The sequence below is a fragment of the Ctenocephalides felis genome, unplaced genomic scaffold (genome assembly GCF_003426905.1).
Source record: "Ctenocephalides felis isolate EL2017-DRISC unplaced genomic scaffold, ASM342690v1 CF-g0.4_SCAFFOLD_01604, whole genome shotgun sequence".
Lineage (NCBI taxonomy): Eukaryota > Metazoa > Arthropoda > Insecta > Siphonaptera > Pulicidae > Ctenocephalides > Ctenocephalides felis.
In genome coordinates this window covers 4,358,642-4,384,978 of record NW_020537758.1, presented here as the reverse complement: position 1 = coordinate 4,384,978, position 26,337 = coordinate 4,358,642, and the positions used below count along the sequence as shown (strand labels likewise).

The 26,337-nt window shown below is 29.1% G+C and overlaps 2 protein-coding genes across 2 annotated transcripts; one reads left to right on the top strand and one right to left on the bottom strand.

The window, feature by feature from the left end:
* Window positions 1–928: 928 nt before the first annotated feature.
* Window positions 929–20,539, bottom strand: LOC113372250 (proteasome activator complex subunit 4A-like). Its single transcript, XM_026612574.1, has 27 exons — window positions 20,181–20,539; window positions 19,434–19,574; window positions 19,239–19,355; window positions 18,851–18,955; window positions 18,337–18,381; window positions 18,055–18,271; window positions 17,724–17,997; window positions 17,220–17,651; window positions 15,294–15,481; window positions 15,073–15,228; window positions 12,965–13,671; window positions 12,002–12,179; window positions 11,684–11,935; window positions 10,267–10,395; window positions 10,070–10,197; window positions 9,750–10,007; window positions 8,550–8,827; window positions 8,155–8,471; window positions 6,449–6,683; window positions 6,295–6,373; window positions 4,080–4,238; window positions 3,759–4,003; window positions 3,461–3,666; window positions 1,728–1,958; window positions 1,376–1,636; window positions 1,165–1,302; window positions 929–1,092 (listed from the first exon to the last, which is right to left on the bottom strand). The coding sequence occupies exons 1-26, from the start codon at window positions 20,408–20,410 to the stop codon at window positions 1,168–1,170; spliced, it is 5,703 nt and encodes a 1,900-aa protein (XP_026468359.1). The 5' UTR covers window positions 20,411–20,539; the 3' UTR covers window positions 929–1,092; window positions 1,165–1,167.
* On the top strand, window positions 20,170–26,106 carry LOC113372888. Its single transcript, XM_026613226.1, has 8 exons — window positions 20,170–20,307; window positions 20,556–20,720; window positions 21,201–21,366; window positions 21,440–22,154; window positions 22,211–22,517; window positions 24,445–24,672; window positions 25,720–25,825; window positions 25,884–26,106. The coding sequence occupies exons 2-8, from the start codon at window positions 20,603–20,605 to the stop codon at window positions 26,104–26,106; spliced, it is 1,863 nt and encodes a 620-aa protein (XP_026469011.1). The 5' UTR covers window positions 20,170–20,307; window positions 20,556–20,602.
* Window positions 26,107–26,337: the final 231 nt, after the last annotated feature.

Below are 26,337 nucleotides of genomic sequence, written 5' to 3'. Positions count from 1 at the left end.
TTAATTAATCAATCAAATATTTTGCAGTAAATTTATTAAATATTCGCTAAAATGTGTCATTTTATGATAAAATAATTTTTTTATCTTTTATTTTATCACTTGAACATATTTGCAATAACGGATTGCAAGCTCCAATAACGGATTAACGGATTATTTAAATTTTAGTACTCAACTTTTTGTAAATTTTTAAATATATATATATATATATATATATATATATATAAACATATATATAATAATTTAATTAATTATGAAAAATAAATGGTAATGTGCTAGATTATATATAATGTCTATAAAACAATAAAAAAGTTAAATTTAAATTTAAAAAGATTGGAGTGAAGTTTATTTCATTTCAAATATCTATTATTTATTTAATTAATTTAATATTAATTTTATATAATCAAATATTTTACAGTGATTATATTAAATATTGGGCAAAATGTGTCATTTATATGATAAAATATTTTTTTATCTTTTAATTTATCATCTCTTGAACACATCTCCAACAAGCGATTTGAATTTATTTAAATTTTAGTACCTAACCTAACTTTCTGTAAATTATTAAAAATATACCCCAAATAAACTGAATAAAATAAAATTTATGTATTTTAACAAGTTCTTGCACATTTTAAACAAAAACCTCAAAAGCGTACAAACATTTTGTTTGCAAGGTTATACGATTTAAAAGTTTGACGATTTTTTGCGTCATGTTTTTGTTCCAAAAATTGTAAATTGGTAAATGCAATTAAGTTGAGAATTTTATAAGCTCTTGATTTATATAAAATAAAATAAAAGTATTCTAGTAAGTTTTTACAAAATATATAAGAATTGCAAGAAATGTAGCTGTTAAAACCGCGTTAATATAACGAAGTTCAATATCATATATATACATAAAAATATATAGTAAAAAAAAACTCCTTTATCCTTTCGTTACATTTTAATAAAGTACAATAATATATTATAAAAACAATCTAAACATAACACCTTACACAAAAATCACCATCAACAACCTGATTATATTATAAGTATGCATTAAATTAAACTATTATAATTAATATGTCTTTTATTAAATAATAGATCTAATATCAGGTACTGAAAAATAAATTTGGAGTTTTTACCAAAACTAGTATAAATAAATTAATAAGTATTATGAATATTACTTACCTGTTATACATAATAAGAGGGAGGAACAACCAATTCACCGAGTACTGTCAATTGTTCGTCTGTGAATTTCAATTTGTGTGTTTCCCAATTATCGTGATGTGTTCGTTTGAAATCACCTAGTGTTTTTCTAATTGTAGACTGGGGAAAAGAAATAAATTAATACATGGATTAAGTATGAAACTTGTCTTTTATACTTGTCTTTCATACTTACTGGAATGGGTTCAGGGTCATTCAGGTGTACTCCCAATTGGGCGAATACATCTGGCATAAAATCAGGCACATCGTAAGGATAAGCAGATATAAAGGCACACATTCCTAGAACAGCCGTGTGACGAGTCCTTACAGACATTCCTTCCCAATGAGGACTAAATCCTGTGCTCACAGTTTCCATATTATCTGCAGCTGCATTTTTAGTTCCTGCTCTTTCCCGAATTTTGCGCAACTTAGTCTTGGACTTCATTTTAAAATTATCCTAAAAAATAATAGACACAGTAATAATAGATAACAGTAATAAATTGTAATTTATTTGAAAGTCAAGAATTTGTGTCTTTTATCCTCCTTACCAATAATTGTTCCTGTTCCAAAATAAAGTTGCAGTGCAATAACCCGCACAAAACTTGTCCAGCCTTTTCACGTACTTCCAACCTGGAATCCTCGAGTAAACTTAAGACAATATTTAGAACTTTTCTGACATGATCAACTTCGCAAAGAAGTGAAGACATGTTATGGAAAACCATAACTTGCATAAAATCTAAAGCATTGCATCTGGACCACCATACACCGGTAGAAGTTATCTGAAATAATAAATATATATTAAAGTATTAGATAACACATATCAAACAGTGTTATCAACCAGATAATTTATGTTTTATAGCTATTTTTCAAAAATTTGTGATCTGGTTCTTTTCAACTTTTGAATCTAACTTGAAAATAACAATATATCTCACAAAACAAATAAATTATATTGAGGTATCGTAAACTAAACAACAGTGCTCAAAATCTAGCAACAAGAATAATTTGTTAATAATTTGGCAATGTAGCCGAAAACTTGTTAAAACACATACAAAAACACATACAAAAAATCATTGGACTTCAAAATAATATGAACTTGCAGATAAAATGTTTGTATGTTTTTTGACAATAGTTAAAAATGTGCAAAAATTTGTTGAAATACTTATAAATTATTTTATTTTATATAGATAAAAGGCTTATAAAACTCTCTACACAACTGCATTTACTAATTTTCAACTTTTGGAACAAAAACATGACGAAAAAAATCGTCAAACTTTACAATCGCATAACTTTGCAAAGAAAATGTTTGTACTTTTTCGGGCATTTGTTAAAAATGTGCAAAAACTTTATACATACATTTTATTTCATATAGATAAAAAGCTTATAAAATTCTCTACAAAACTGCATTCACAATTTTTTAACTTTTGGAACAAAAACGTTGTGAAAAAAATGGTCAAACTTTAAAATCTTAACTCTCTTATATAACTTTGCAAACAAAAGCTTTGTACTTTGTTTAGAATGTGCAAAAGCTTGTTAAAACACTTATAAATTAATTCATTTGTATAAAAAGCTTATAAAATTCTTTAAGCCACTGCTTCTGCTAATTTTCAACTTTTGAGACAAAAACATGATGAAAAAAATCGTCGAACTTCAAAATTGTATGGATTTGCGGACTAAATGTTTGTACGTTTTCTGAAATTTGTTAAAAATGTGCAAGAATTTGTAAAAATATTAATAAAAATATTTATAAAAAGCTTATAAAATCCTTTAAACAACTGTTTTTGCCAATTTTCAACTTTTGGAACAAAAACATTGCAAAAAAAATTGTCAAACTTTAAAATCGTATAAATCAGAGAACGAAATGTTAGTACGTTTTTTAACTATAATTTAAAATGAGCAAAAATTTGGTAAATTTGATATTTCTTTGAAAAAAACTTGAATCTAAATCGAATTTAACGATAGATATTAAAAAATATTTAAATGAAGTATCCATAAAAATGATTTTAAAGTATCTTAAACTAAACTAAACAACAGTGCTCAAAACCATAACTAGGAAAAAAACATTGTTAATGTTGTTAAACTAACAATGTAGTCACTTATCTCGTGATATCATCGTCGCCCAAGTTAAGAAATAATCCAATTTAATGTCTGGTTGCACATATTTTGCCCCCTACTTTAAAATAGCATCGCTATAAAACACCGTACTTTACTTGATTTTGAAATTATGTCGACAAACACTTTTACCCACAGACCTTTAAGTTATATAAAAAATATCTCTACTTACATTTTCTATTGAATGCAAAGCTTCATTCAACATATACGAAGGATGATAGGCTTGTGCCAAAGAACTGATGAAGTTGCCACAATATGTTGCCAATTCGGAGTCTTGCTCACTGTTTTCCAATCGACAAGCAATTGGTAAAAGTTTGTAGAAGGATTCACGAGCTGGATATTGAGATATGTGGAAAGCCACTGTTAACCACTTCAGAACTAAAATGGTAAGAAAACAATTATGAGTGGTAATATATATATATATATATATATATATATATATATATATACATATATCCATTACCATTTACCTGTTTTCAACAATCTAATTGCAACAGCTCGATCACCATCGATTAAACTGAGACTGTTCAAATCATTTACTACATCGACACGAGAATTATTCGTGCAATTTTTAACACCACCATTTGTTTCATTCGACTCTTGCAATATTTTAAATTGTGGCAAAACAAAGTCAATGATTTCAGACATCTTCGGAGAAACTATGTCTTGAAGGTTGGATATTGTTGAATCGCAGTCCATCACATTTACTAAAAGACTGGAAAGGATATAAAACTTTAGTAAATATGTTAATGGTAGTAAATATGATATAGAATGTTGTATTATTTTTTTACCTGGATATACGTTCGCGTACATTTTGAAATTGGTGACTCAAGTGTGGTTTTATGTACTCTAATAATTTTCTTAAAGATTCTGAAGATTTCCATAAATGTTGATGCAGAACACCTTGTAAAACGTACAATCTTCCACAGTCGATATGTGATGAACTATTTCTGTAAAAAGATAATAAAACACATTATTAAATGATAAATCAAAATTATAATTAGTAATATTTAATTTTCTACAAGTGTGTATTAATTTTTTTAACAAAAATATCGTGAAGTCAAAATTGGTTTATGTTATACTTAAAATGTCCGTTACTTTTTTTTACATTTCATATTTAATTCGTAAATAGTTGTTTAAATACATATAGATTATTTTATATAGATAAAAAGCTTATAAAATTATCTACTAAATTGCGTTTACCAACTTTCAAATTTTGGAACAAAAATCGTCAAACTTAAAAATTGTATAGATTTGAAAACAAAATGTTTGTACACTTTTTGGGTATTTGTTTAAAATGTGCAAACACTTGTTTAAACTAGTTGTTTGGTATTTAGCCTTGAGGCAAGTTACATGAACTTCCCGATATGTGTAAATAATCGACTTAATCAAAAAAAAATGAGTAAGTAATATACTTCATCAATCCTACTTTAAAAAAAACGATAAAAATTTTAGCAAAGTTTGACGAATTTTTAAAATTAAACTACTTGTTGTAAGGCCGTAATATTACAGCAAGTTCTATAAGACCATGATGTATATCGCCAAAAAAAGTTCCATGAAAAACGGCTTAAATTTTTTTTTCAACAGTTAATTACAAGAAAACGGCTCGGTAGATTTTCACCTAAAATTAATCAGTACCATTCCCAACTAATATCTTTCGAACAGTTTTTGATTTTTTAAAATCGGTTCGATAGGATGAGCTTAAATGTGGACGAAAAGTTTAACACTTTTTTTCAAATTGCAAAGAAACGGCTTGGCAGATTGTCACACAAAACTGACAAACGATAGTCCTCACCGACATACATCAAATGGCTTTTAAATTTCTAAAATCGGTTCAGGCGTTTTTGAGAAAACGTCGATCAAAAGTCTAATTTTGACAAATGCCAAAAAAACGATACCAATTTTTGCAAACTTTGACGAATTTTTAAAGCTGAACCAGTTGTCGTAGGGCCGTAATATTTTAGTATGATATAGAAGACTATGGTATCTACCGTCAAAAAAATAATCATAAAAATCGTAGAATTTTTTTTTTTAAAAACTTTATTACAAGAAAACGGCCCGGCCGATCTCTACCAAAAAATAATCAGGTCGATTTCCAACCAATATCTTTCGAACGATTTTTGAATTTTTAAAATCGATTCAGAATTGCGGGCTAAAACGTGGACGAAAAACTTTTCACTTCTCTGCTATTTACGAAGAAAGGGCTTGGCCGATCGTCGCACAAAGCTGACAAATAATAGTCCTCATCGAGATACATCGAATGGCTTTTAAATTTTTGAAATCGGTCCAGCCGTTTTCGAGAAAACGGCGATTTACGGCAAAAAATCTGTTGGTGCACACGCACACACACACACACACACTTTTTCCAAATTTGGTCTCATTCGATTCAGAATGGCTTGAAACGTCGAGAAAACATAAAATTAGCGAATCGGATTTTTTGATGAAAACATAAACTTCTCCTTCGGGAAGTTAATAAATAAATTTTATATTAGGTATTTGAAAAGTTTATAAAATACTTTACCCAACTGCATTTACCAATTTTTAACTTTTGGAACAAAAAAATTGAGAAAAAAATCGTTAGATTTAAAATAAAAAAATCGTTTTCTAGTATTTGTTAAAAATGTGCAAAAACTTGTTAAAATACATTTGGTTTATTTTATATGAAAAAAAGCTTATAAAATTCTTTACATAATTGCATTGACCAATTTACAACTTTTGGTACAAAAACATTGCTAAAATAATCATTGAATTTGAAAATCTTACACGATTACATTGCAAACAAAATATCTCAAACAAAACTTCTCTTTCAAGAAATTAATTATTTAATTTTGTATTAATATATATATTTATATATATATTAGGTTGTCAAATATCTCCCTTCCGCTTTTTTGCTCTTGGTTTATAATACAAAAAGGCGGAAGGGAGATATTTGACAACCTAATATATATATATATATATATATATATATATATATATATAACACAAGTATAAACAAATATATATTACCTCAACGGATTATCCATCAACGTCTCGATCAACCAATATTGTTTTCTCGGGTCATGTGCAGCAGTTGCAAAACATACACCTACAAAAGCAAAAAAAATCTTATTAATTCTCACAAATTACAATTGTAATTATTATTCCTATTCAATTATCTTACTCCAATCCATTATAGTTTCTGGCATGGTAGAATTCAAAGCGTTTTGTATAATAGGCAAGACTTTTTCCTTCAACCGTTCCACCATACTAAATGACCAATGTTTAGACCCTTTGATCAGCCCTGATAACATTTCAGAACCAGCCCTTTGGTGGCTCTCTTCTGTTGATACAACTAATTTTTCTAAATGGTCAACGACTTGGTCCAAAAATGCTGTACCGAAGTCTCTAAATAAACTCTAAAAAGATAAGTGATATATGAATGAAGTATTGGTAAAAGATGTACAAATATTTTGTTTGCAAATCTATACGATTTTAAAGTTTGACGATTTTTTTCAAAATGTTTTTGTTCCAAAAGTTGAAAAGTGGTAAATGCTGTTGTTTAGAGAATGTTATAAGCTTTTTAACTATTTAAAATAAAATTTATCTATTTTAACAAGTTTTTACACAATTTAAACAAAAACCCCAAAAGCGTACTACATTTCATTTACAAATCCATACGATTTTCAAGTTCGACGATTTTTTCAAAATGTTTCTGTACCAAAAGTTGAAAATTAGTAAATGCAGTTGTATGAAAAATTGTATAAGCTTTTTATTGATATAAAATAAAATTTATGTATTTTAATAAGTTTTTGCAAATTTTAAACAAAATCTTCAAAAGCATACAAACATTCCGTTCGCCAAGTTATACGATGTTCAAGTTTGATGATTTTTTTCAAAATATTTTTGTTGAAGAGTGGTAAATGCAGTTATGTGAAGATTTTTATAAACTTTTTATCAATAGCAAATAAAATTTATGTGTTTTAACAAGTTTTTACACATTTTAAACAAATGTCAAAAAAGTACAAACATTTTGCTTGCAAAACCATATGATTTTAAAGTTATTTTCTTCCTGGTTTCTAGTAATCGTGCTTTTTTTTAAACTTTTTAAAATATTATTTAGAATTTGTTCGACCTGCTGAATGATGACACACATACAGTGTCAAAACGTACATAAAAAATAGTTAATTATTTATTGCTTTTAATTTGTTTCAAATAAATATTTCATCATTAAACAATAAAATCTTTCATCATTAAACAATAAAACAATATATCTATATATATATATACATATATATGTATGTACGAGGTCTGTTCAAAAAGTACCCGGAATTTTCGTTTTTTCAAAAAAATATTTATTTATTCGTCTACATTAATGTGGTCCCCTTCAAAGTAGTCCCCCCCAGATATAATACACTTATGCCAGCGTTTTTTCCAATTTTCGAAGCACCCTTGATATTCACTTTTTGATATGTCCTTGAGCACTCTCGGCGATTTTCTTCAATCGAGGAAAACCGCCGTCCTTTCATGGGTCTCTTCAACTTTGGGAATAGGAAAAAGTCACACGGAGCCATATCTGGTGAATTTTTGCACTTTGCAACACTTTATTTCATTTTTTACGCAAAATTTAATACAAATTCTTTGACTTTTCAATTCTTCCATTGTAAAAATCGCCGAGCTCAGAAAAACACGTCGAACCTTAGCGACTACCACAGACAAAGTAAACAGTGAATATAGCTGAAAATTTCATCATACTTTAGGGGCATGTATACCAACACAATAAAAAAAAAATTTTGACAATCAGACACTCCAGACCCGCGAAATTTAATTATTAGTAATTCCGGGTACTTTTTGAACACACCTCGTATGTATGATTCTTTTACCCCTTACCTTGAAGAATAAAAATCGATGGCTATTAAATTTATCCTGTCCCTTCTTATCTTCTATCGACAAATACTTTACAAGCTTGTCCATATTCTCTTTATCCATAAAAAAGTCATATATCTCTCGTTCAACATCATTAAGTTCATCCCTGGTACGATCAGGATTAGGCTGTTCAGATAATGGTGCATAAATTTTTAAAACCTTAGGCCATTTAGTATAGCCCATGGACGGATTCTTGAGAACTCGCATATCGTTCCATTCTTTTTCACATTTGGGAATATTTGTACTGTTGTAACACAACCAGGAGTTGTCTGGTCTTAAACCTAATAGATAAAAGATAGATGTAGAAAAAAATAATATAGATGTAGAAATAAATATTATGTAAAAGTAATTTATCTCACCCCAACTTGTAATTTCCATTACATCATCGTTGCAATTTTTCTGATCCTGTCCAGACTCGATTAATTGTGTTTTATCAACTTCAACAATCTTGTGTTTGCGTTTATGTTGTTGCATAACTAAATTCATAAGTCGAATGGCAATTTTTCGTCTTTCCAGGACACCACAGATCAATTCGTGCAGGAAAAACCTGACGCATTTTGCAGAATATTTTGCACCAGGATCGAAATGACCCAAGTCACGTGCCATCGATAGACCAGTATTGACATACCTCCAATGGCTAAAAGAAAAAACAAATGTAAAAGAAAAAACAAAAACTAGATGAAAGTGGCATTTAGCTTTGAGGCAAGTTGCATGAACTTCCCGAAATGTGAAAGAATTGACTCAATCAATCGAAATTGAGATTTGGATATTTAGATAAAATTAGTCTACTGTTTATTTCAGAAATAAAGTTATCGCTATCAATTAAATCTGAACATTGTGATTTCAAATAGAATTTTCTCAAACACATTTAAATTAACTGTAATTGTATTGATTATATTGCACAGACACGTCCTAAAATTGTAGCTTATTATTTTAAATTTTAATAAATTGATAAAATAATGTTAATAATTGATTTTAATAAAAGCATCTTTTGACACAAATTTTGACTGTAATATTTTCTCAAACTTTGATGAAAAATGTGCAAAATGTGCAAAAACTTGTTCAAATATTATTTTATATAGATGAAAACTTTATAAAAGTCTTTACATAACTGCATTTACCAATTTTCAACTTTTGGAACAAAAACTTTGCCTAAAAATCAGTGAACTTGTAAATCTTAAAATACATATATTTTAATTTATATAGACAAAAATCTTATAAAATTCTCTACACAACTGCATTTACCAATTTTCAACTTTTGGAACAAAAACTTTAGGAAAAAAATCATTAAACTTTGAAATCATCTAACTTTTCAAACAAAATGTCTGTACGTTTTTTGGCATTTGTTGAAAATGTGCAAAAATTTCTTAAAATACACAAATTTTATTTTATACCGATAACAAGCTTATAAAATTCTCTACACAACTGCATTTACCAATTTTCAACTTTTGAAACAAAAACATGACCAAAAAAATCGTCAAACTTAAAATCATATAACTTGGCCAACGAAATGTTTGTACAAAAAATAGTTTGTGTGAAATTTAATATATTATACTTACACATTGGGGTTTTGTATAACAGTAAGAATATCATCAAGTAGTTTGTGATATGTCCTGAGATTTGCTTCGTTGATTTTCCGACAATATTCCAAACTCGCATTTTCATCTGGAAATTTAATAAGACCATCTCCTGCACCTTGACCAGAACTCAATTTTAATAAATTCTCTGCGGATGTTATTAAAGCTTTGGGAAACTCTACAGTAAGTATAATTGTTGGAAAATATTTGTGCACAATGTCTTTACAAGTATCGATGAGTCTGGAAAAAATTAAAACAAGTATTAAGTGATATTTAAAGCATTTATGTATCTTTTACCTTACCCAACAATTGAAGGTTTCTCAGACGGTTTTGATTTAAGTAAAGCTGGCCACAATTGTGATACTACATTCCAATCAAATTTGCAAATTAGAGATCTGTGTTTCATCAATATTAGTAAATACAAAACGCCCTTGAATAAAAATAAATAATTAGTAACTAAAAATAATATTCGGTAATTTATATTTGTATTATTTTGTACCTTGAATTTTTCGTGCTGTTCAGTACTGTCGATGGATAAATATTCGACTAACTTCGGCAATATATCTATATAAGAATATGGTATTGTGGATAAGACTTTCAGGAATTGAGATTGAGCATGTTTTCTTACCTACAAAAATATGATAAATAATAAATGATCAATAAATATTTATTCAAATAGATTATTAAAAACGTAATACAAATGTTGCACGCTTTTGGCAACAAATGTGCAAATATTTGTTGGGATACATACATTTAATTTTATACAGTTTAAAAGTTTATAAAATTCTCTACATAATTGCATTTATGCATTTTCAACTTTTGGAACAAAAACTTTGGGAAAAAATCAATGAACTCTGGGAAAGTGTTCAAAGTGGGAAAGTTTTTGGCGTTTGTTTAAAATGTGCAAAAATTTCTTAAAATACATAAATTTTAGTTTATATAGATATAAAGCTTATAAAATTCTCTACATAACTGCATTTACCAATTTTCAAGTTTTAGAACGAAGTTTGTGAAAAAAATCGTTGAAATAGAAAATCGTATATCTTAGCGAACGAAAAGTTTGTACATTTTCTGATATTTGTTAAAAGTGTGCAAAAACTTGTTAAAATACATAAATTTTACTTTAATTAACAAAAACTTTGGGGAAAAAATCGTCAAACATTAAAATCGTATAACTGAGCGAACAAAATACAAGTACAAGTTTAGTAACAAATACGCTTTTAGGGCTTTTGTTTAAAATGTGCAAAAACTTGTTAGAAAATATATATATATTATTTTATACAGTTTCAAAGCTCATAAAATCCTTTACACAATTGCATTTACCAATTTCCAAGTTTTGGAACAAAAACTTTATGAAAAAATCGTTAAACTTTAAAATCGTAGAACTTAGCAAAAGAAATGTTTGTGCATTTTTTTAAAATGTGCAAAAACTGGTTAGCAAACATATATTTTTTTACACAGATAAAAAGCTTATAAAATTCTCTATGCAAATGGATTTACCAATTTTCAACTTTTGGAACAAAAACTTGACTAAAAAAAATTGTTAAACTTGAAAATCGAATAACTTTGCTAACAAAGTGCTTGCACGTCTTTTTAATTTGTTTAAAATGTGCAAAAACTTGTTAAATTGCATAAATTTTATTTTATACAGATAAAAAGCTTATAAAATTCTCCATACAATTCCATTTATGCATTTTCAACTTTTAGAACAAAAACTGTGCGAAAAAAATCGTTGAACTTGAAAATCGCTTAAAAGTTTATACATTTTCTAACGTTTCGCCAACAAAAAATTGTATCCGCACATACATACATCTATACACAAACACACACACACATATACATCTACTTTTTTATGTTTGCCAACAAGTTCAGATTATAAATTTAAAAAATGAACTTATTTTATTATTTCTACTTACGCTGCTGTAATAGCTGGTGCTAAGTTCCAGCAAATTGTGCAGAACCAAAGAATGAGTAGCAGTCAATTTCTGCTGATCAGATTCCAATCTGAATTCATGTTGCATACGAGTCCTTTCCACAATCATATGCCTGGTATGTCTTTTCTTATCGGTCAACTTATCATACAAAATCCTTTTCATTATTTTAAAATTACGCTGCAAATTATCGATGTGTCCAAAACGAGGCTTCCGGAACAACACCGTCTCCCATATCTAAAAAGAAAATAGACATATGGTAAAGGATATATTAAATTTATTATGTATTAATAAGAGATTTACGGAGCTTAAGGCTATCAAAGATTTGATGTCGTCAGCAGAGTTGTCCAAAAGCTTCTTCTGCAATTTATCAAGACATCGTATTATTGCCTTTCGTATATTTTCACCATTTGGTAAATGCAATTCGTGTTTTGCTCCAGTGCACGTCACAAAGTCCTTTTGGGGTAACACACTTTCCACCCTGGATAAAAAAAAATACTTTTACCTGTTATTATTAATGTGTATTAGCAACTAAGTTTAAAATTTATTTTTTGTGTAGGGTCGTGGAGGTGCAGTGGTCGCTAGTTGCTATATTAATAACTTCCTGAAGGAAAATGATTAATAACAATTGTTGGTACGTTTTTTTTTACAATTTGCTTAAAATGTGCAAAAACTTGTTAAGATACATAAATTTTATTTTATTCCGTTTAAAAGCTTACAAAATTCTCCACACAACTGCATTTATCAATTTTCAACTTTGGAACAAAAATTTTGCGAAAAAAATCGTCAAATTTCAAAAGCGTATGAATTTGCAAACAAAATATCTGTATATTTTCTGATATTTGCTAAAAATGTGCAAAAACTTGTTCAAATACATAAATATTATTTGATATATATATAAAGTTCATAAAATTCTCTCAACAACTGTATTTACTAATAATGAACTTTTGGAAGAAAATATTTCAAAAAAAAAAATCGTCGAACTTTGAAATCATCTAACTTTTCAAACAAAATGCCTGTACGTTTTTGACAATAGTTTAAAATGTGCAAAAACTTGTTCAAATACATAAATATTATTTTATATAGATAAAAACCTTATAAAAGTCTTTACACAATTACATTTACCAACTTTCCACTTTTGGAACAAAAACTTTGCCAAAAAATCAGTGACAAGTCCACTTATATGAATAAATGGTATATCTAAGCAAACAAAAAATTTTGTGTAGAGTCGTGTAGGTGCAGTGGTCTAATATTATTATTACTTACAAATCAAGAGCCTTCTCCTCCCAAATCGGGAATATCAAAGAAGCCCCAGTCAGAATTTCCATGATAACACTCAGTTTCTTCAGCAAATCCTGTCGTTTCAACTCCAAGTCACCATTTGAATACCTTTCAATATCCTCGAGTTCTTTGGGTAGATATCTCAAAACAATTTCCTTGGCAGCTTTGATTTCATCATCATTTGGCACATGCCAGTTTAAATTAGCATCCATGATATCATCAGGCCTGTAGCCCCATTCTCGAATGGACAAGTACTCACTGATCGGTTTGTGGATGTTGAGACTACTTTTAAAATCCAATATCAAAATATTCGTCAAATTGGATAAAATGACTCTCAAAATATGAGCTGAAGAACTCGAAGCATCCCTGCATGCCATATGTAAACCCACATCAAGAATTGCTAGGACATCTTTTAAATAAGGCAGAATGCAGGTACCATTTGTGTCCAGGACAGCTCCTAATAATTGCATGTGGTACAAACATTCCATGTCAATGGTTTCTTCGGTTTGAATGTTTTCATGTTCAGCAAATTTTTCGTTTATAGATTGAATTAAATAAGGCACAAATAGTTTTAAAGTTTCTTCTCCGTTGATAATGGAGAACGTTTTGCAAATTGATGCCATGAACTGCCCGGAAACTTTGATCTCAAAACGCTTTGTTGTTGCGAATGAAAATAATTTTCGCAAAGCATCCTGGAGGAAATAGACACAAAGGAATTGAAATAGTAATAATGGTAATAGTTAGTAATGTGCCGATTCGGATAAAAATTCGAATGAATATATAACTAACATAATGTCTGTAAGTTTTTCGACAATAGTTTAAAATGTGCAAAAACTTGTTAGAACACTAAAAATTTGTTATATACAGCTAAAAAACTTATAGAATTCTCTACAAAACTGCATTTACCAATTTTTAAGTTTTGAAACAAAAACATGACAAAAAAATCCGTAAAACTTTAAAATTATATAACATTGTTGTACGTTTCTTTGGCATTTATTTAAAATACGCAAAAACTTGTCAGAGCACTTGAAATTTATTATATACAGATAAAAAGCTTATAAAATTCTCTTCAATGCGTCACTCACCGATTTTCAAATTTTGGAACAAAAACATTTTGAAAAAAATTATCATGTTTGAAAATTGTATGGATTTGCAAACAAAATGTTCGTGCTTTCTGATATTTTATGTACGTAAAAAGCTTATAAACTTCTCTACAAAACTGCATTTACCGATTATCAAGTTTTGGAACAAATACATGACGAAAAAAATCGTCAAACTTTAAAATTGTATAATATTGCAAATGAAATTGCTGTACGTTTTTTGGCATTTGTTCAAAATGAGCAAAAACTTGTTAAATAACTTAAATTTTATTATATATAGATAAAAAGTGCATAAAATTCTCTACAGAACTGCATTTACCGATTTTCAAGTTTTGGAACAAAATCATGACGAAAAAAATCGTCAAACTTTAAAATTGAATAGCATTACGAGCAAAATGCTTGTACGTTTTATATATAATTTACAACATTTTCAGATAGATTACAAGTAAAATTCGATTCGAATCAAATGAAGTCTAATTCGAATCAAGTACATTCCGATTAGAATCAAAAAATCCAATTGGAATCTATCAAAAACCTATTAGAATTAAATAAAATCCTATTCGAATCAAGTAAAAATTCTGATGGAAACTCTCCCAATTTTGGATAATTCACAATATTAGGTTGTCAAATATCTCCCTCTTGGTTTATAATACAAAAAGGCGGAAGGGAGATATTTGACAACCTTTTATTTTGAATCTATCTACAGCATTTTCCGATAATTCACAAGATTTTCAGGCAATTTACAACTTTTTCAAACAGATTACAAGTAAAATCCGATTAGAATCTAATAACATCCAATTTGAATCTATAAAATCCAATTAGAATCAAATAAAGTCCGATTCGAATCAAATAAAATCCTATTGGAAAAATATAAACTCCTGATTGAATCAAATAAATTCCGATTAAGTAAAATCCTATTCAAATCAAGTAAAGTCCGATTCAAATTGGCACATCATTAATGTGTTATTAACAATTAAATTAAAATTATCTCACCTTATAAATTTCCGGAGAGCACTGAATAAGTAATATAGCCGTTGTAGAAGCATGTGTCATCTCAGAAGCTGATTCGAGTCGACTACGAACAGTATCAGTATCATTCTGTTCCATGCGAGTAGATTCAAAAGTACTAGATTCGATTAGTAAAAATATCTAGAATAGAAAAAATATTTTAAAATCCTAGTATTTTATAATCAGTTATTTGTTCTACTATTTACCCTATCTAAATATTGCAAAACAAAGTCTTGAAATCCGGCAGTGGCTTCGCACAATGCATGTTCCTCCTCGGTTAGATTTTTGTGGTATTGAAAGGCTTGAGAGGAATCCACAAATGGTATCATCATTGCAAAAATTGAAATAAAATGTGATGTAACCAGAGATTTCTTGAAGTCGTTGGCATCTATACCTGTTGGGGTAAAGGACTGAGTGTAAGTGCCATTTTGCCTTAAGACAAGTTGAGAATTGAGATATATTTTAGTGAAAACGTTAAAATATAAATTTTATTTTATGAACATATTGAGCTTATAAAATTCTCTATAAAACTGCATTTACCAATTTTCAACTTTTGGAACGAAAACATGACGGAAAAAGTCGTCAAACTTTGAAATCGTATAACTTGGCGAGCGAAATGTTGGTAAGCTTTTAGGATTTTTGTTTAAAACGTGCAAAAACTTGTTAAGGTACATGTATTTTATTTTATATGGATAAAAAGCTTATAAAATTCTCTACAAATCTGCTTTAACCAATTTCCAACTTCTGGAATAAAAACATGACGAAAAAAGTCGTCAAACTTTAAACATCGTATAACTTGGCGAACGAAATGTTGGTACAATTTTGGGGTATTTGTTTAAAACGTGCAAAAATTTGTTAAGATACGGCAGTATGGCAGTACGTTTCAAGGCAGTATGTTTTTAATAGCTCTTTTCATACTTATATAAGCTAATTGAAACAAATATATATATATATATATATATATATATATATATATATGCAAACAATATTATATTATGATAGTATAATGATATTCCCAGAATAGGTGTATACAATTTGTATCTTTATGTAAAAATCAATGTATGTATTTAAGTCAAATAAAGCAAATTTTCAAATTAAAAAAAAAATTGTTAAGATACATGTATTTTATTTTATATGGATACAAAGCTTATAAAATTGTCTATGCAATTGCGTTTACCAATTTCTAACTTCTGGAACAAACATATGACGAAAAAAATCGTCTAACTTTAAATCCGTATAACATAGCGAGCAAAATGTTTGTACTTTTAAAAATTTAAAATGTGCAAAATTTGTTATAACACTTGAAATGTGTTATATGCAGATAAAAAGCTTATAAAATTGTCTATCCAACTGCATTTACTAATTTCTAACTTTTGGAACAAAAACATGACGAAAAAAATCGTCAAAGTTTAAAATCGTATAACTTGGTGAACGAAATGTTGGTACGCTTTTGGGGTTTTTGTTTAAAACTTGTATTTTATCATATACAGATAAAAAGGGCATAAAATTCTCTACAAAACTGCATTCATCTAATAAAATAAAAAGCTTATAAAATTCTCTACTCAATTGCATGTACGAATTTTCTACTTTTGGAACAAATACATAACGAAAAATGCGGTTTAACTTTAAAATCGTATAACTTGGCGAACTAAATGTTGGTACGCTTTTGGGGTTTTTGTTAAAAATGTACAAAAACTTGTTCAAACACTTGAAATGTGTTATATACAGATAAAAAGTGCATATTATTCTCTACACAACTGCATTCACCATTTTTTAACTTTTGGAACAAAAACATGACGAAAAAAATCGTCAAAGTTTAAAATCGTATAACTCGACGAACAAAATACAAGCACAAGTACAGTAACAAGTACGCTTTTGAGGTTTTTGTTTAAAATATGCAAAAAAATAAAGCTTAAAAAAATAGCTTATACAATTCTATACAAAACTGCATATACCAATTTTTAACTTTGGGAACAAAAAATTGATGAAATGAACTTTTGGAACAAAAACATCACAAAAAAAATCATACAACAAAAATTGTACAACGTCGCGAGCAAAATGCTTGTACATTTTATATGTAATTTTATATCGCAGGTATTTAAATAATAAAATATTAATTTGTCCTTTATTACCTGGTAATGTAGCATAAAGCAGCGGCAAAATATGCGTAGGTCCTTCCTTATATCCATTCCTAAAACCATCCACCAAAGGTCTAGCCACCGATACCAAACTAATCATACAAGAAGTCAACTTATGAGGCTCCGTCAAAGAATCCAAACTGGCATACATCCTCTCAATAATCGGAGGAATCATAACACTTGGACAAAGAAGTGCCAAACTCTGCACCATCGATGTCTGGTCATTGGAAGCCATGGACGAGAACATCGTCTGCATTGCTATGGGCTTCAAACACTCTACAAATTTTAAGATATCTTCATCGGTCAACTTGTGTTCTTCGGGGATTGGATTTTCCCAGAATTGTTGGTTGTAACGTTCGCGGGCTACACGTTCTATGAATAATTGAGGCAGTTTTGAAACCACTGAACGTAAACTGTAGACCCAACCTGGGGAAAAAATTTATATCTTGCTTGGTATGAAAGTCAACACGGGTAAAAAAAATATTGTTTATCACATACTTCCACTGTTTGCAGGATACAAGTAAGTCTCAATCGCAGATATGAAGTTGTCCAAGTGTTTTTGGCCTGAGCTTTTTGGACCGAGAACTGAAACGATCCAAGAAGCAATATGGTTGGCTTCGTAAGCATGTCTTTTCATATTTGGAACTTGTTTAAAAGCGACAGGCAAACCAAAACTACGTAAAATTCTTGAAAATATCATCGGTATGTACGGCTCCCAGTCTATGTGGCCTATATGGTGCATCGCTAGGTAAGACATCAGTTGCAGAACATCCTGGAAATAATAAAATATGGTAAACTAATTACATTATAATAATGTGATTATTATTACCATTCCCCAGAAGTGTTCATAGTTGGAATTATCCCACAAATCCATTAAATTCTTGAACCAGAGTTCGTGTCCAATGTGGCTTAATTCAATGGGAAGACTTGTTGGAAGAAACATGGTTAAAAGGTCCATTGTTTCTTCAATTGTTCTTAAATCGAATGGACACATCAACGGAATGAGTTCATCTAGAATTTCCCTTGTAGCTTCTTTGGCAAAATAACTAAACAGCAAAAAAATGATATATACATAAAAATTTTGAGTCTTTTAATAGATTGTGATACTTACTGCTTACACAGAATTATCATGGTTTTCAAACTTTGCGCCAAATTCCTGTAAATGGAAAATATTGATTAAAAATACAAGTAAAAATTTTGCATATGACAAAAAATGTTTCAAGTTGAAAATTGGGACTAAATGTAGTACAAAAGTATTACAATTAAACCCAATGTATGATTATTATATAATGAACAATCCATGTGCCATGAAACTAACACCTTGAACCAACCAACCAGTCACCTATGTAATAAAAATCTTTCAAAAAATGATAATAAAAGCGTACTTTTAGCACAAAATATACTTAACAAGCTCATTGTAAACAAATAAGTTTTAATTTAGGGTCTATTCTCAGTTACAACACTAAGGGGATAACATTGATATAATATGCTTGAATGATATTTTAACATTTGTACTATTTGGAGGTTAGTTTAAAAAAAACGCTCATGTAAGCTTTTTGACCGAGAATACGCCCATAAATGTAAGCTTGTTGATTATCTTTTGTGTTAAATTTGAGTTTAATTACAGTTCTTCTTTTTGGACCGTGTGGAATATATCAAAATCCAAACCAAAATACTTCGCAACCAAAGCCTGCAGTCCATTTGGCTGAGCGTCTGCTTTCTTTTCAGGCCTACAATTATATACATAATAATTCAACTACAAATTAAAATACTAGAAATTAAATTAGTGCTCAAACAGAATTTTCAAGTATTACATAAGGAAAAATAATGTATCCATTAATAAAATAGAGCACATGTTACGACACATAGTATAATAAACAACAAACTTACATAATACTTGAAACTTCCTGAACTTGCTAGTATAACTTGCTGCTTGTAAATAAATTAATAGTTATTAAATCATACACGCATTTGTACACGCATACATACTTGAGACAAGTACAAGTTACTTACGAGAAATATCTATACATTTGTCGTTCATCACCAGACTTAATTAAAACATCATAGTATAAATTATACAAAGGCCTCCATGGTAAAACTAAATCGTTTCTCGATAACGTTTTTCTTTTTCTATAAAAATATTATTATTATTATATCACACATCATATGATAGCATTTATATATTATAAATATTTCTTTATTACTCACTTTAATAACATGGTAAGAAGAGTACTGAACTTCGAAATTTTTGTAGGATCTAATTTCGGTATCGTGCACAGCTCGAATATCAAATGAATGAAAGCAACATGATCCTCTTTGGAAAATTTCAATCCATATATTTTAATATATCTGAAAGGTAAATAATAAACAGAGCATTGTTATAGCAGAAACATTAACAATCAATAATAAATTTTAGCACTAAAAAAAGCATTAACATGATGAACTAGGTGTTCTTAAGTCAAGATAAAAGATAAAAAATTGAGATTTAGCTATTTAGATTCCTCAAATATTTAATTACAGTATGGGAAGTTACAGCAATTTGCCTTAAGGTAGTAGTTATTTCTACATTTGTATTCTTTTAAAGTTTGCATTTCTTCTAAATATAGTACACAGATCTTATATTTTCCTATATTAGTCTTATATTTATCTTCTGTTACTGTTTGTATTTCTTGTAGAATTACCGGAATTTTACAATTATCAATTACAATCATCCTTTACCGCGCAAAATCGATTTCCGCAGTTCAAATTCGAATTTTTTTGAATTCAAATTTGGCGCCGTTCCTAAAAATGCCATCTTCAGGATTTAAGGTTAACCATGCACTTTTGGCAAAAAGCCTTGCATGTACAACATTTAATTTAATATTTGTTATGTAAAATATAAGTTATATAATTAGGCATTTCGCTTACATATTAAATGAATATAATTGTGCATTTATTGTGGTGTTAATTATTTACCTAATCAATCGAGATGTCCATACACAGACCCCTGGCCGCATTTCACGATTAAGTATCGCCTTAGCCAAGTTTTCCTTGATGTCACTTAATAATACCTGCGATTCATCGTCCAGTTCATCCCAATAAGGTAAAAGTCTGTTATAAATTATCTCTTTCTGGGGTTTAAAGCCTAATTTTTCGATTCTGCTCTGCTGTGAACTATTACCATCGCTCGATTCCATGTCGCTCATCTTTTAATCAATTGCACAATTAACTACGATATTAATTAATCGACTGTCACTCACAAATAATTAAAACTGTAGAATCACTATCTGATATTACGTTATGCTAATTATTGTCTACTATTTATTACAAAATTTTGCCTGTCATTTTCAGTTCTGGCTGTCAGGACATTTTAGCTGCCATCTGCAGGGACTGACGTGATGTTTCCGACGCGCGTATTTTCAAATATGAATTTTGCAAATTTGATTTTGAATCGCAGGAAGATTCATATGACCAGGATAATAAGAATTGCAGAGGGACATATAAATTTAGCCAGAGGTAATAGATTTATTATTTATTAACTTGCAAAATGAAATATAAATTCACAATGCAGGTTTTACTAAACTTCTCCTTAAGGGTGTTGAAATACCAGAACTCGCTTTTTTTTATTCATATTTTTAACTAATTAAGTTAGTAGTTAGGCTTAACTATTTAAGAATATATGTACAAGAGGATTTTTTTAATTTAAATTATTTTTGGAGATGCAGCTGTTTGACCATGATAATCTTCTTCTGTTTCCTTCCTTTAAATACCTTTTTCTCAAAACTGGCTTTTTCAATTCAAATTTTTAAGTTCTACTAGACCAATTTACTTGAAATTTTTGGAAAATCTTCTTTATAGACCTCTCTTTAATATAACTAGCCTCATTCCCAAATTTAAGTTTTCACATTATTTTCAAAAAATATGAGAAACTCAGAAGAGTTGCAAGTTTAAAAATTCACCTTCTTAAATTAATAAAGGATTTATATTACATTTCAGGTGCTCGTAATACAGTAGTAAGTATAGACAATGTAACCCAAGACTTAAAAATGGCTTCAAATCCTGGACAAGTCTTAGAAACAATTTCCCCGCACTTGCCTCAATTTAAAAGCAATCACGTAATGCAAACTTTAAAAATACTGTTTAGTTTGCAAAAACAAGGATGGTAATTAAACTTTACTAAACTTTACACTGCATACACACTTTTGTATAAATTATGATTCTATTACTATTTTTAGTGATCAAAATTTACTTGAAAACGAAAACTTTTCATTGTTGTGTAAAAAACTGAAGCAAGAATGTCGTGCCATGGAAATCAATGATACTGTTGAAGCCCTGAAAATACTAATTTTTATGGACGTCCCAGGCAACAGTACAATAATACAATCTTTACTTCAATTAGTTAGAAGTTCTGTGAATGAGTTAACATTACCCCAAGTTATATTCTTAGACTTTTTATTAAGAAAACTTAAAGACACCACACCTTTAGTCGAAGCTTTACTCATAGCCTTTCCTTTAGTATTCCAATTGCAAATACAAAAAGTTGTAAATCATGAAAATGTAAATGAATTACTAGACTATTTACAATTTGCTTCAAAGTTTCCGATGCCTTCCAACTGCATTCAGAGCATTGTGAGTGCTTTAACACTACACGGACAAGATTTACCAGTAAATGCAGCCAAAAGTATCGTCTGGTCACTTTGTGATATGAAACATTTTGAAAGGTCTTATGAAAGACTTTTGGTGAACTCGTTTAGTGTCCTGAAAAAGGATATTATGGACATGAGCTTTAGCGATGTTGAAATTACTTTGAGTAAAATTGTTAATTGTTTCAAGCACGATAACTTTAATGTCTACGATGAGGAATTTATTGACAAAGCTGCTCATTATTATATTGTTAACAAGTGCAATTTTACGGAGGCTATGTGGACGTTGAAGAAATTTAACAGGATGGTAAGTATATATTTATATATATATTATTATTATTATTATTATTATTATTATTTTAGTCCTACGTCAACATTCCATTTTTGGATTACGTCGGCCAATTAATCGAAGAAAACCCCGAAAGACTTTCGGCAGGGCGTCCAAGTATTTTTATAACAGTTGTAAACGCGTTGAGTTTAGCAGATTACAAAACTAAACACTGGGAAACTATAGAAACAGCAATTTTGCAAAACGACATTTTCATAAGTGGAAAGGACGAACTGCCTTGGACCAAATGTGCTGCCGAATTGGCCTCTTTGGATATATTCAATCATGAATTACTAGAACGAATATTCAGCCCTACGTTTTTGGAAAAGTTCTTATCAAGAGGTATGATAAAATATTAACCTTATATATTTTATTAAAGTTTTTGCATATCTTTACGTTTCAGAGGTTTCTGAACATTTTGGCATACCTCAGAATGTGTGTATGTATGTGTGGATACAATTTTTCATCGACGTTTTCGGGCGCACGGATCAACCTATTTATATGGTATAAAACACATTCGATTCCTATTGATAGGGAGATGTGCTCATTAGTTTTTGGCAAAGGCAGGTCCAGACGTTTTGGAGTTATGGAGCAAAGAGTGCAGAAAATAGAAATCGAGTGTTTGAGAGAATGGAGCATCCAATTTGAATGGTTTAAAAAACATTCCATTGATAGGGAGATGTGCTGATTAGTTTCTGGCAAAGGCGGGTCTAGCCGTTTTGGAGACACGAAGCAGTTTTTGAGACAACTAAGCATCCGATTTGAATGATTCAAAAATCTTTCTGCTTTTGTTGACGAAATAATTGCTTTTGTACATTTTTTTTTCAAAATTATTTTTTTTTATCTTCCCGTAGTTATAATAATCGCAAAAAAATACGAAAATGAATTTTTTTATATATCATTAGCATATTTTAAGATGTTCAGAAAGATATATAAAATTTTATTTATCTTTCTGAACATTTTGGCATACCTTAGAAAAAATGTATGTGTATATGTGTATGTGTGTGTGTGTGCGGATACAAATATTCGTCGACGATTTCGGGAACACGAGTCAACCGATTTGTATGATTCAAAAATATAATATTTATATTGACGAAATGAAGAACTGATGAAATTTTTGGAAAGGCAGGTCTAACGGTTTCGCTGATACAGAGGAAAATGTAAAACAAAAAAAAAATTTTTCAAAAAGATCAATTCTTTTCAAAAATGTTAAAAATCTCGAAAATCCATTTTTTCAGAGTTTTAAAACAAAATTGGATCTTTTTTTAAAAATCTTAATTTTTGGTACGGGAAGTTTCAGCAATTTGTCTGCAAGCAAAAAAAAATCAAATTTTTCAAAAAGGTCTTTTTTTCAAAAAATTAAAAAAAATCAAAAATTGATTTTTCAGTTTTAAAAAAAATTGAATCCTTTTTAAAAATTGTAATTTTTCAGTTTCAGCAATTTGCCTGCCAGCTAAAAAACAAATTTTTTAAAAAGGTCAATTTTTTCAAAAAATTTAAAAATATCAAAAATCGATTTTTTCAGAGTTTTAAAAGAAAATTTAATCTCTTTTAAAAATCTTGATTTTTTGTACGGAAAGTTTCAGCAATTTGCCTGCCAACAAAAAAAAATCAAACTTTTTAAAAAGGTCAATTTGTTCCAAAAAATATAAAAATCTCAAAAATCTATTTTTTTCAGAATTTTAAAAGAAAATTGAATCTTTTTTAAAAATCTTAATTTTTGATACAAGAAGTTCCAGCAATTTGCCTTAAGCCACGATGCCATACACCTTTAGTTGATTTCATACATTTGCTCGTCAGTGGAGTCCCTTCTTTAGATTTCATGAGTTTACTTGTCAGTAGAGTTCCTTTTCAGATTTTATGAATTTGCTCGTCAGTAGAGTCAAAGAGGTCAATTTTATCGAAAATTTAAAAAAACACAAAAATTGACTTTTTTCTTAGAAATTTTAATTTTTTTTAGGATTCTAAAAAATTAGAAAAAACAATTTTTGGTACAGGAAGTTTCAGCAATTTACTTTAAACCACGACGCTATTACACCACTAGTTGTTTTTATAAATTTGCTCGTCAGTAGAGTCCCTTCTTTAGATTTCATGAATTTGCTAGTCAGTAGAGTCAAAACGGTCATTTTTTTTCAAAAAAATTAAAAATATCAAAAATCTAATTTTTTTAGAGTTCTAAAAAAAAAAATTATAAGTTTTTCATTTTTGGTACGTGAATTTTCAGCAATTTTCTTTAAGCCATACACCAATAGTTTATTTTTATTTTTAGAGTTCAACGTGATAGACCACTTCCAAATACTCCAACTATACCAAGCAGTCAAAACCTTATGCCCAAGTTACGATGGCCCTTTTCCCAGCCAGGACATTATAAAACATGCAATAGCCCTACAGAATACACCTATTGAAGTAACATCGATTAGAACGGCTTTGATTTATGCTTTGGAAAACGAGAGATATGTTACAAATGGAGTTCACTCAAAATTGGGACATTACATAGGTAAGATTAATGATAAAATTCATTCATTCATTCATTCAAAACATGATAAAATTCATGTCTGATTTGATTTTGGAAGTAAAACTTCTTTAGGCGCGACTAGGGTGTAAATCCGTACAAATGCAACGGAAGTGCGTTACGGCAGATAAGATAAGATAAGAGTCGAGTGTTAATGATTCGTAATTCGCTCTCGATGATATCATTTCTGTACGGGTCGATTGTGATTAGTCGTCGTGTCCGTGAATAGAGATCTGTCGTTGTATGCGTACCGGCATCAACAAAGAAATCGGCATAGATAAATAAACATTTTAAAGTTACATCGTAGTACAAATCTTGATTTAATGAAAAATGCCTGAATCAGAAGAATATTTTACCCTGTTCCTTGAAAATAATAAAACAAATTAAACATTTGTACTAAAAGTAAGTTTATTGATTAGAAATTATTTCTATATTATTCGTAGTTTTTATAAATTTTTGAAGTTATTAAAATAGAAAATATTTCTTAGGCAAGACAGATATTACAGTTGTTTAAAGAATGAGATTATATCGCCAGCGAAAACGTAAAAAAATACAAGCAGTCAATGAATGTATGTTGATTTTAATTACATGAAGTTATTCAAACACAATTATTACATGATGAGTGAAGTTGCGAAAACAATATTTGTTTAGGCGTTGTTTAATATAATCCACTCTAATAGAATTTATAAATCAGCAATTACTTCATTTCTCTAATGAAGGTTTAAGTCCTAAATGCTAATTACAATGACAAACCGATCATGCCATATATGACTTCAATTACATTATTATTTTTAAATATCAAAATTATTTTTAATGCTATTATAAATATATAATTTATAATTATATAAATGTGTATAATGGTCGACACTAATAAATGTGTGCAACGCGGGTGTTACCATATTACTAATAAACATCATTCCAAATTGTTATATGATGTATTTATTTTTTACTTAAATGCCATATTATACAGTAGCAAATAAGTTTTACTTTATTCGCGTGTGAACCTTACGCGCACTCTTTTTTTATTAATAGATTACGTTATTGTTATGAGAAATGGTAAACCCGTGCCAATTTCTTCGGCGTTGGACCAAGATAATGTTTTTATAGAAGATATTGTGGCTCCAGAAGATAGTACAATGTAAGTACAAAATGCCATGTGTTTATTTTATCAATTACTATTTATTTATTTTTTTCAGAATTTGTCTGTTAGTTTGTCCAAATGGTTGTTATGCAACAAATTGCCAAAGGCTCAGAGGAACTGTGAAGTTAAGGATACGATCATTGGAAGCCCTAGGCTATAAGGTGTTACCGATTTCTATATCCGATTGGAAAAATTTAGGAGACCGAGAAAAAATTCCATATTTGTTACAAAAAATCAAAAGCCAATGTGAAAATAGTGTACAAGAAACTGTTGCTTAGTTTTGTAAATAAAATAGTCAATTTGTATGTTTGTGTGTATTTGTATGTCGCTAATTTTATGTTTTCTCGACGTTTCAAGCTGTTCTGAACCTAATGAGACCGAATTTGGAAAAAGAATGTGTCGCGTTTTGGCGAAAGACAAGATGAAACCAATAAAAATAAAAAGAACTCTACTGACAAGCAAATTCATGAAATCTAAAAAAGGGACTCTACTGATGAGCAAATTTATAA